The 12,392-nt window shown below is 38.2% G+C and overlaps 1 protein-coding gene across 1 annotated transcript; it reads right to left on the reverse strand.

The window, feature by feature from the left end:
- Positions 1 to 954: 954 nt before the first annotated feature.
- On the reverse strand, positions 955 to 5,209 carry LOC122440631 (olfactory receptor 7A17-like). The gene is made up of 2 exons (XM_043467111.1): positions 5,187 to 5,209; positions 955 to 1,933 (listed from the first exon to the last, which is right to left on the reverse strand). The coding sequence occupies exon 2, from the start codon at positions 1,909 to 1,911 to the stop codon at positions 955 to 957; it is 957 nt and encodes a 318-aa protein (XP_043323046.1). The 5' UTR covers positions 1,912 to 1,933; positions 5,187 to 5,209.
- Positions 5,210 to 12,392: the final 7,183 nt, after the last annotated feature.

Consider the following 12,392-nt stretch of genomic DNA (forward strand, 5'->3'; position numbering starts at 1 on the left):
AAGGGATCACAAAGATCGTACACCACTGAGGACACATGCATAAGCATAAGATTAAAATACACAAATAAATGGAGTAGACTATCATATATTAGTGAGGAAAGAACTGCTACATGGCTCCATACAACCTCATGGATGAGCTTTAGAATTCCAACATACAGAACTACAGAGAAACATAGACTCGAGAAATCCAGCAGAGATCAGGACAATTCCTTAATATTAAATTTCATTTGATAATAAAGACATCATATTAGAACAGTTACTGTTAGGATGAGAGGTTATGCAGCAACAAGTAATTGAATAAAATACAAAATGGTATAGAACTGAGATCAACTCCAATAATCTCATTCTATGCATTTATTCTGATCTTTAAAGATAGCATTCACTACTCTGTTTTTTAATTGTATTACAGATAACTATATTAAAAGTTATTCCATTGCAGTTTCCTCCCAGGTAAGCAGGACATTGGCAAACATGTTTGCACAAATTGTGACCTGAACCACATGACTGGATAGGTGGTCAAGCTCTCTAGTGAGTCATCTTTGATCATGAGGTATAGACACATACTATGCATACAGAAAGATTTGATCCTAGAATAATGCAGAGTTTGGAGCAATGGCTCCTTGTGCATTGAAAATCTGCCTATAACATTGCAATCAACCCTCCTTATCCATAGGTCCACACCCTATGATTCAGTCAACCCTTTTATAGAATTATATAAATTGCCTTGGATTTCACTTGTACACTTTTTTACATGAGTAATATATCTCATGACAATTTTTACCAGAAAGCAAGGCAAAAATTACTCCGGATGACATTTGTCATTTAAGAAAGTATTATTCCTCATGTCACTCCATAAAAAATAGAAATGTCCAAATATTCATATCCAAAGTTTGGAAAATTTTGAAGTAGAAAAAAGCACAACTTTAAAAAAATACCAATGCAATCAAGGGCACTTCATCTGCCCCAGGACAGTTGGCCTTTTATACCTACTATCCCACAGACTCTCTTCAGAGCCCCCTTTATGTCTTTGTTCCTCAGACTGTAGATGAATGGGTTCAGCATGGGTGTGACTACAGTGTACATCACGGAGGCTGTTGCACTTGAGTGTGAGCTGTGTGTAGCAGCAGAGCTAAGGTACACCCCTAGGCTCGTACAATAAAATAATAAGACAACTGAGAGATGAGATGCACAAGTGGAAAATGCTTTAAACTTTCCCTGAGTTGATGAGAGTCTTCGTATGGAAGAGACTATCTTAGAGTAAGAGTAAATGATACCAGCAAATGGCCCCCCAGCTAGAAGCACTGATGCCAAACACATCACCACGTCATTCAGAAATGTGTCAGAACAGGCAAGTTGGACCATCTGATTGAGTTCACAAAAAAAGTGGGGAATTTCCACCTCTCTATAGAAGGTCAGTCGCAAAACCATTAAACTTTGTAACAAGGAATTCACAGCACTCATCATCCAGGACACCAGCACCAGCAGTGCACAGAGCCGAGGGTTCATGATGACCATGTAGTGCAGGGGGTGGCAGATGGCCACAAAGCGGTCGTAGGCCATCACTGTCAGGAGGAAGTCATCTAATCCTGCAAAGAATATGTAAAAATACACCTGGATGATACAGCCTTCATAGGTTATGACTTTGCTCTGGGTCTGGATATTCTGCAGCATCTTTGGGATGGTGGTAGAGGTGAAGCAGATGTCTACAAAGGACAGGTTGGAGAGGAAGAAGTACATGGGGGTGTGAAGGTGGGAGTCAGAGATGGTGACCAGGATAATGAGCAGGTTTCCAAACACAGCAATCAGGTACATGGTGAGGAAAAGCCCAAAGATGAGGGGCTGCAATTCTGGATCCTCTGAGAATCCCAGAAGGAAAAATTTAGAACATTGTGTATTGTTACCTGGTTCCATGTGGTGGAGGTGGCTACCAGGAGAAATAAAAATAACATGAGTAATTTTCACACAAATTGGCATAACTCACATAGTGCAGTTTCTATTTTGCTCTCAATAAATTAATTTTAATATCTGTGTTTAGAAAAGTTCTATTTCATCTCTACTTGGGCATTTTTGACCCATTCTCAGCATATTCCCAAAGAAATCATGCATTCTACAGTTGTAATAAGAAATATTTTCATACATTTCAAGAATATATATTGACTGTCAACCATGTTCAAAGCACATATTGCTTAGTTGCTAAGCAGATCTCTCACTTTTGATACCCCCCGAACTGTATGTAGCCTGCCAGGCTCCTCTGTCTACGGGATTTCCCAGGCAAGAATACTGGAATGGGTTGCCATTTCCTTCTCCAGGTGATCTTCTCAACCCAGGGATTGAACCTGCCTCTCCTGCATTGCCAGGTAGATTCTCTACCACTGAGCCACGTGGCAAGTCCCTCCCAACAAATACAGGTAACAAATATATGGTGCTGAAAAACAGAAGTTTTCACAGTCCTGTGATGGTGCAATATGATGTGCAAATATAATATAATATGTCAACTAATAACAGTTGCTCTGAAGAAAACAGAACTAGATATAAAAGGGTGTAGTAGGAGGTATTTTCATGTACTGAGTGTTCAGGTAAGGCTAGAAAACAAGGTGATAATTGAACAGATGGATCAAGAGAGGGACAGAAGGATATAGAATGATATCAAGAGAAATGTGTGCCTGGCGAGGAATGGCCACTACAAGGACCTAAGGAAAATGCTTGTTCCTTGTAGTTTATGAATTTAGTTGCAAAAGCATCCTGTGAATTAAAACTTCTCCCATCCTTAGTACCTTCTACTGACTGAGGTCTGGGCTCTGTGCTAAGGCACCTTAATATATGAGTCCAGGCACCTCTGCTTTAAGAACTGCTCTCAAGGCACAAGCACATGTGCGTGCACACACATACACACACACTCACACACAGGCACAGACACACACACACACACACACAGACTCACACCATGACCTCCTGGGCTATGTTCCTACCACACATTTTTCACCCAGAACCACCCTCCTCACACCATATACCATTATAACTCAAGCTGATCAAGATAACCTTTCTCCTACATAATGTGTAAATGGTGCCCAGAAAAATGGGCAAAGAAAATAAACTAACAAAAATGAATAGCCAAAGGAAAACAGCAAAAGCTAAACATGTTTTATAGAAAGCAATAGAAGACATTTTTCCTGATCTTTTCTATTTATTTGACCAACTTTTTACTGTTCTATAGGGAAAGAGGCAAGCTCTTTCCCAGTTTCCTTCTGGGGCATCGTGTGTTTCTTATTCTTCGAGTTTATGCACTATCAAATTTTAAAATAAATCTGATGAGCATACCCCAATGCTTTTCTAGTCTTTGTTCAACATGCAAAGGTTTTTCAAACTATACTCTGTAAACTTTACAGACACCATGTCAATCAATCCTTTTGTCCTGAATAAATTTTTTCACAGGATTCATGCCTGAAGACGTTATATTATATTATAATAGATGCTCATTGTACTGTTACTTCACCATGACAATGCAAAATCCTAATCATCAGAGACTTCAACTGCTATGGTCACTATTGTACTTTCAGAAAGATATGTGAACATATGTGCACTTATATGGCTGATTCATATCAATGTATGACAAAACCCACTGAAATGTTGTGGAGTAATTAGCTTCCAACTAATAAAAAAATAAATAAATAAAACTAAAAAAAAAAAAAAAAAGAAACATGGGCTTTCCAGGTGGTGCTAGTGGTAAAGAACCTGCCTGCCAATGCAGGAGGCATAAAGGAGGCAGGTTCAGTTCCTGGGTCAGGAAGATCCCCTGGAGGAGGGAATGCAACCCACTCCAATATTCTTGCCTGGAGAATCCCACGGACAGAAGAGCCATGTATGGCTACAGTCCATGTGGTCGCAAAGAGTCAGATACAACTGAAGCCACTTAGCATGCGTGCAGGCAACCAGAAACGTACTTAAATATATGTGAAGTTACAAAATAAAGAGGATTGCAGGGAGAATAATTGAATAAATTAGTTCCAAAGCAATTGTATTTTTTAAAAATTGAATGGAGTTTCACACACTAACTCAAACAATATTAAAATAGCAATGATTTACTGATATCCAATGGAATAATAATCAAATTGGGAAATGTGTAAACATGAATATAATATATAATGTTCCTGAAAATTATGGCACATATTAGATTCTCAGTTATTATATATTGAATGAATCAGGATTTACTTCTCAATTATAGATTTCATTAAATACATATAAGATTGTACTTCAATTTGGGAAGATTAGATTATTGAATAAATCAGTGGGATTATCTATCCAATGTAAAAACCAGTCCTTTTTGGTGAATATCTAGAAAACTACACACTAAAATCCACAAGTGTGCCGAACTGTCTTAAAACAAGAAATCCAGCATAAGATAGACGTATTCAACTAAGTAAAATGAAAAAGCATTTTTATGGCAAAACAGTCTCCAAAAGGTCAACTGAGAAACAATTCTTAAAAGTCATTTCAAAAGCTGATAGTGCTAGAATAAGAGGTTTATATTATATGGGCATATAATAATAAAATCGACACATCAAAATGACAATTCAAGGTTTATTTTACCAAACTCAGTTAAGAAAAGAATACTTTTCACAACCATCCATCTGGGGAAATACTTAGAGTTGTCACACAGTTTACAGTGGTACTTTGAAACAGGGAGCAAAGGTACACTATCTGTATTTGCAGACAGAAATTTAAAATGTTGCACTGTTGGGAAAACCATGCAAACAATGGCACAGATAGTAAAAGTATAGAAGCTCTTTACCTGGAGGCGTCTCAGCCTCAGCACTGTTGACATTCTGGGACAGGCTGTTCTCTGTGGTGGGTCTGCCCTGGGTCTTCAGGATGCCTAGAGCATCCGTGACCTCCACCCACTGTTCCCAGAGTAACAGACAGATATTTCTACAAGCATTGTTCAGTGTTCCCAGGGAAACAAAGTTGCTCTTGCTTAGAAACACAGTTTAAATTTAACAATCTCAAATATTTTTGTAGGAATGATATAATAGCAACCTGAAGATAAAGAGTAGGAAAGACAGTCTGCAGTGTGAGAAGCACAGCCTCTTATGAAATACTAAACAGCTATTGAAATAATGAACCCATATTACATTGAATACTAGTTGATTGGAAAAGAATCCCTGGGGCTTTATTGACCCGTAAAGGAAAAGGGACACAGGTAGAAAAAAAAAAAAAAGACTGCGCTGAATCAAGAGTATCTGTGATGTGTACAGGATTCTATAGAAAAGTGTATGAATAGGTGTTTGTACCTAATATAGAAAGAAAAGTTTAAAAGAAACCAAGCATATGTGGGAATGACTGAGAATAAATCTAGGTTAAGTGGTAATGGTTTTAACATAACTGAATGTAACAAGATTGAATGAATATCTATAACTAAGTTTCATAAAGACCTGAAGAGTAATAATTTAATGATACCAACATTGGCCACTAAATCACTGTTAAATTGCCAAAGAATTGGAAATAAAATAAGAGAAGATATTTTAAATGCAATGAGGAAGCAGCATTCAAGTTAAATTTTTTTTTCTTAACTAAAGATACATGGATTCAAATATGTGCATGAAAGACAAAGGTGACATTTAATCAAATGGTTTTAAAATTATTTCTACATGATGTCCAATGGTAATACAATTTTTAGAAATACATTTAATCACAAAAAATTAAAAGGAACAATAAGGAAGAAGAGAGTAAAAGTTAGAAATATGTATAATAGGTGGTTGTGTGTCTGTGTGTGTGTGTGTCTGTCTGTCTGCCTGTGTTAAGTTGCTAGAGTCATGTCCAACTCTGCAACCCTATGGACCACAGCCCATCAGGCTCCTCTGTCTATGGGATTCTTTAGGCATGAATACTGGAGTGGGTTGCCATGCCCTCCTCCAGGGGATCTTCCAGGTCCAGGGATCCAGCTATTTCTCTTATGTCTCCTGCATTGGCAGCTGGTTTCTTTACCATTAGCATCACCTAGGAAGCCCATAATAAGTGATTAATTAACACTAAAAAATACGCAGGAAAAAAAATCACTGCCATGTTTTCAAAACAAATATTGTCAAGTGAAGAATATTACAGTGACAGCTCAATTCTTTCAATAAAAAATGTAAAAAGCAATGGAGAGGATACCATATGACTGACTGACCACACAAATTTCATAAATTACCAAACATTCTCACAAATACATCTATATATACATAAAATAACTAAATGGCAAGCATTTTGTGGAAAGAAAATAAAGCCTCCAATTCATTTTGAATAATCTGAGCAAAGACAGGAATAAAAACACTCCAACTGCAGCTTATAAAGGGTTCTCACAGACAATTTTTGATCAACAGAGTAAATGTGTAACAGAGATAAATATATATGTGTATGTGTGTGTTTGTGTGTGCTCACTCATTTCCAACTCTTTCAATATAAGAATGCATATAAAACTTTTCAGCAAAGGTCTTTCCCAATTGCCCAGGGAGTAAAGAATCTGCCCACAATGCAGAAGACAAGGGAAATGTGGATTTGATCCCTGGATGGGAATGATTCCATGGAGGAGGAAATGGGAACCTACTCCAGTATTCTTGCCTGGAGAATCCCATGGACAGAGGAGATGGCAGGCTACAGTCCATGGTGTTACAGAGTCAGACAAGACTGAGTGACTGAACATTATAACAAAGAGAAGGTACTATCTGTTAAGAATTTTTTAAATTTATTTATTTTTAATTGGAGGATGATTACTTTACAATATTGTATTGGTATCTGCCCTACATCAACATGAATCAGCCATGGCATACATATGTTTGCAAGGATATATTTTCATGAAGCCCTTGGTTCATATCTTACTCATTAATATGGAAATATCAAATATGACCCATCTTTTAAAAAAAAAATCCTTACTTCAACATACATCTGCCCACATCTAATAACTTATTTTTCTACTCTTGTTACTTCATGTTGTCATTAGGCTTATGTTCAAATTTTACTGGAAACACTTGATGCCTCCCATTCTATCTTCCACCTGGCCTTCCATTTTTATCATTTAATTGGCAACACTGAGCCTTACTTACTGAAGTCAGTTTTTGCTTCTCTTTTGCGTGCCTGCTCAGTCGCTCAATTGTGTCTGACTCTTTGCGAGCCTGTGGACTGTAGCCCACCAGGCTCCTCTGTCCGTGGAATTCTCCAGGCAAGAATCCTGAAGTGGGTCGCCATGCCCTCCTCCAGGGGATCTTCCTAGCCCAGGGATCGAATCCGTGTGTCTTATGTCTCCTGCATTGCCAAGCAGGTTCTTTACCACTAGTGCCATCTGTGAAGCCCTTGCTCTTCTTTTAGTCCTAAATAAATACATTTATTTATGAATTAGGGTTTCCTGAGTGGTGCTAGTCATAAAGAACCAATGCAGGAGATGCAAGATACTCAGGTTCAATCTCTGGGTTGGGAAGATCCCGTGAAGGGGGAACTGGCAACCCTCTCCAATATTCTTGCCTGAAAAATTTCATGGACAGAGGAGCCTAGCAGGCTACAACCCATGGGGTTGCAAGGAGTCGAACATGACTGAGTGAACAAGCATGTACACCCAATAAACAAGAGTGCAAACTTCTTCACTAATCTCCGGTGTCTGAGCTGGGCTGGACTCAATCACAGGTGACCTCAGATAAATGCTCAAGATTTGCATTGCATTTCTCTCCCACAGTGTCTTTGGGCTCTCAGACTCACCCAGATGGGAACTGAAAGAAAGGTCTTTGTGTGGAAGTTCAAATGCCTCCTGGAGGGTTGATAATAGAGATGATGCTCTGTCCCCAGAAGACAGCTGGAGGGAGTAAAGGACTGATTTCCCAGCAAAACTCAGGTTTTCAAAGGAAACATGTTCTGTGGCATCCAAGATTTCTCAGGCTGAGGGGACCACAGCAGAGGAGATTTTATAGCTCACCTGGCTTCTCATTAGGCATCTTTCTGCTGTAACACCCATATTCTATACCTGATTTCCCTGGGGGACAGGGGTAGGGCAGAAAGGAAAAATTTCCAGTTCATTCTTTGTTCCTAAGAGACCAGGTTACAAGGCAGGTGAATTCTGTTTTTATTCCTCCTTCTCCTTAATTCTCTTGTGTCCAGAGGTCTAAACCATGCCAGCAATGTATCCCAGTCTGAGCTAAAGTTTCCTCAAAGTCTAAGGTTAAGAATTCTCAGTTAGTTTAGTCCCTCAGATCTTTCAAGTTTTCACTAGTGGTGAACACATAACTCCTGAGAGTTCTAAAAAGTATTTTATGAGTATGACAACTTTATCCTTTCATATAAAACCTTGGGCACTACACTTGTTGGCTCCCTGACATTTTTGCCAACCCAATCAGGATTTTTATGCTTATATCAGAAGTTAAGAGTTGTCCTTTAGTACTTCATTATAATTGTTTTTAATTCTGAGACAAATTTAGATATTTTTATACACTATAACCTAACTTAGCACATTATAGGGACTGCCTGCTTTAATTTTTATAGACGTTCATGGTGTGATATAGTCTTCTTATATATTACAACTTCATCCTCTAGTATAGAAATAAGACACAGAGGGATTTAATGTCCTGCTCAATCGTATGACCAAGAAAGGGATGGAGTCTTGAATAGGTGTCTTGATTGTCAGAATGCTTTCAGTTCATAAATTCTGTGGCAGTGATTTGCAATCAGAGATGACTTTGCAGCTGGTTATATTTTTCAGCATCTAAAGAGATTCTACACATGTATTGCATAGGACGGTATCCGGTACTTATAATTGTGCTGCCTCAAATACCATCAGTGAAAAGGTATAAAATTTATTTTAGTCCAGCATTTTTCTAAATTGACTCTTCTTAAAAATTACCAAGAACTATAGATCAAATGAAAACTCTGATTCAGCAGTCTGATTCAAGGTACCAGAGATTCTGCTTTTCTAACAGGTTCCTACATGTTCTTAACACTGCTTATCCTTGTCTGAGTAGCAAGAACATGATTCTGTTACTTAATTCTGCAAATTTAGACTTTTTTATACACCTGGTGGCTCAGACAGTAGAGAATCTGCCTTCTGTGAGACCTGGATTTGATCCTTCGGTTGGGAAGATCCCCTGGAAGAGGACATGGCAACCCACTCCAGTATACACTTGCCTGGAGAATCCCCATGGACAGAGGAGCCTGACAGACTACAGTCCATGGGGTCACAAAGAGTCAGACATGACTGAGCACCTAAGCACAGCACAGCACAAACACTATAACCTAACTTAGCACATTACAGGGACCGTCCACTTTAATTTTTATACTAGTCCCTTCTGTGATGTAGTCTTCTATGTTCTTCATCCTCCATTATAGACATGAGACACAGGGAGGTTTAATGTTCTGCTCAAAAGTCTAGACCAAGAAAGTCTTGATTGGGAGTCTCGATTATCAGAACACTTTTAGTTCACAAGTTCTGTGGCAGTGATTCTCAATCAGAGATGACTTTGCAGTTGGTCATGTTTTTCAGTATCTAAAGGGATCCTACAAATGTAATGCATAGGACAGCATCCAATACAAACAATTAAACTGCCTCAAATACCATCAGTGAAAAGAAATAAAACTTATTCTAGTATAGCACTTTCCTAATTTGACTGTTCTTAAAAATTACCAAGGACTATAATTCACATGCAAATTATGATTCAGCAGGTCTGATTCACGGTACAAGAGACTCTGCATTTCTGACAATGTCCTACATGGTCTTGACGCTGCAGGTCTTTGTCTGGTTAGCAAGAAAATGATTCTGTTGGAGTCAGGCAGAAACAGTTTTAGGTCTTCATCAAGAATCTTCCATGTATGTAATTTTGAGCATCTCACTCACTTTTGCAAGCAGTGGTAAATTCTGTTTGATTTTTTTAGTGGGAGAAGCCAAGGGTGGAATCGTTTGAGAAATTAGCACTGAAATATGTACATTACCATATGTAAAACAGATGACCAAGGCAAAATCAATTCATGAAGCAGGCCACCCAAAGCCAGGGCTCAGGGACAACCCAGAGGGATAGAGTGCGAGGGAGGTGGGAGGAGGTTCAGGATGGGGGGGGGGGGGACACGTGCATACTTATGGCCCATTCATGTTGTTATATGGCAAAACCATCAGAAGTATTGTATGGTAATTATCCTCCAGTTAAAATAACTTTTTAAAAAGAACTTTTGAGTGACATCGTGATATGTATCTGAGAAAAGACACTTTAATAGCAAAATGAGATACTCAAAAGATAACCACACACCATTCTCAAGACCTTTTGAGTATCCTATCTAGGTAGCAAGGGAGATACTCGAGTGGGTAGCCTATCCCTTCTCCAGGGCATCTTCCCAACCCAGGAATTGAACCAGGGTCTCCTGTGTTGCAGGCATATTCTTTACAAGCTGAGCTACCAGGGAAGCCTGAGATTATATTAGTAAATGGAATAAAGTGAATAATCATTGATCTTGATATCAGATAAGCATGTATATTCAGCTTGGAATAATGTAATCACAGTGATCCTCTAAATGCAGAAGAGAAAGGAGGAAGAATTAGAGTCAGACAGACATTTTTAAATGCTCTGCACCTGGGTTTGAAGATGGAGGAAAGACCATGAACCAAGGAATGCTGGTGGCAACTAGAAGTAAAACAGCAAAGGGAATGCATTGTCCTCTGGAGTGTTCAGGAGGATCAGGGTCCCGCAGGCATCATAATTTTAGCTCAGTGAGACTTCAGACTTCTGAAGAGTTTTAAGACATATATATGTTTTAAGCCACTAGCATGGTAATTTGTTACAGAACTTTAAGACAGGTATTCGTTTTAAGCCTCTAGTGTGGTAATTTGTTACAAAAGCATGCATGCATGCTAAGTCGCTTCAGTGGTGTCTGACTTTTTGAAACGCCATGGACTATAGTCTATCAGGCGCCTCTGTCCATGATGATTCTCCAGGCAAGAATACTGGAGTGAGTTGCCATGCCCTCCTCCAGGGAGTCTTCCCAAACCAGGGATGGAACCTGCGTCTCTTGCGGGGGCAATAGTAATCTAATACAGATATGTGTCCAATCAGATATTGTTCTTGGAGCTGAATTTAAACCTTTCAATTCAATCAGTGGGCTTCCCTTATCTAAAGGTATTTTGTGGTGAAATCCTACCCCAAACAGAAGGAGACAGCTGAGTCCTTTTTGAGGTATTCAGACTCATTAGCTGCTAGAGAGAATTTCTCATTGCCTAAATGTAAATACGGTTCTAACTGTGAGGTCTCTGAGGATTGAAGATGAGAAACGTAAATCATTATTAATATTATGGGCACACATTCTGCTTAAAAGCTTTCTGTCAAAGTTTCTAAATCCTTTCTATTTTCTGTTATTTCAAGCATCTGTTCACTTCAATAATTCTAACTCCCTTTCAAATTTTCTTTCAACTTGGGATGGGTAACAAATGAGAATGTAGGCATGTGCATACAAGTGTGAGTGTATTTGTTTCAGAGAAAGGTGTATACAGATGCAGGGACATATATACAGACATATACATCTAACCTTAAACTTAGGTTGGAAAAGCCAATGACTTTTCTAACAGAAACGACTTTTCTAAAAGAAAGGACTCAGCAAAGTGTTTCTATACATTTCATTCACTCTTCACAGCATCCATGTGAAGTTTGGATTTGTCATCTCAACTTTTCTTCTGAAGTAAGTAAACCTGAGACTCAAGTCAATTACATTATTAACAGTAACCTTTCAAAGAAGTTAAAACTTGTGCATTTTTGAGCTATTAAAAAAATGAACCAGGTAGAATTTACAGCCAATTTTTGAAATTCAGCAAATAGTATGCTTTAAAAACTGGTGGTTTATTGTATATAATTACTCTTCAAGGGATGAGAGTTTAAAACTTCTGGCTTTGCATGTTCAGGGTAACAAGGAAAGGCCATGTCGTTGAGTCTCACACAAAGAAAAGTGTTATATATGGATATAAGAATAGTGATACTGATATGAAGAAATTATCGTTTGATACCGTTTGACACTGAAACACCATTTCAGCTTTTTACTTGTAAACTAAAGACGGACCTATGTATATAAAAAGAATAAATTGGTATAAAATGGCTCAAAACAGAAGAGTACTACAACTGCACACACCATCATGGAGGAGACTTTAAAATACAAAATAGAGCCAGACAGCTGACAGTAGACCCATGAAGAAGAGACTATCAAAACTCAGATCAGATCCCCATAGTGTAATCTTGTTTGAGAGTAAAGACATTATGTTAAACCATTTGCTTTTAGGATGCAATTTTAACTTGTTATGAACAGAACTGAGTGAAATTATAATAATGTATGGCTTCTCATTCTAGGCATTTGTTATGATATTTGAATAGCATTTATAATTACTCAGTTATTTAAGTCTATTTCAT

Source organism: Cervus canadensis, chromosome 4 (genome assembly GCF_019320065.1).
Source record: "Cervus canadensis isolate Bull #8, Minnesota chromosome 4, ASM1932006v1, whole genome shotgun sequence".
In the NCBI taxonomy this organism is placed as follows: Eukaryota; Metazoa; Chordata; class Mammalia; order Artiodactyla; family Cervidae; genus Cervus; species Cervus canadensis.

Excerpts from the sequence above, each read along its gene's own strand:
- LOC122440631 (XM_043467111.1), bottom strand. The coding sequence starts at position 1,911 with ATGGAACCAGGTAACAATACACAATGTTCTAAATTTTTCCTTCTGGGA.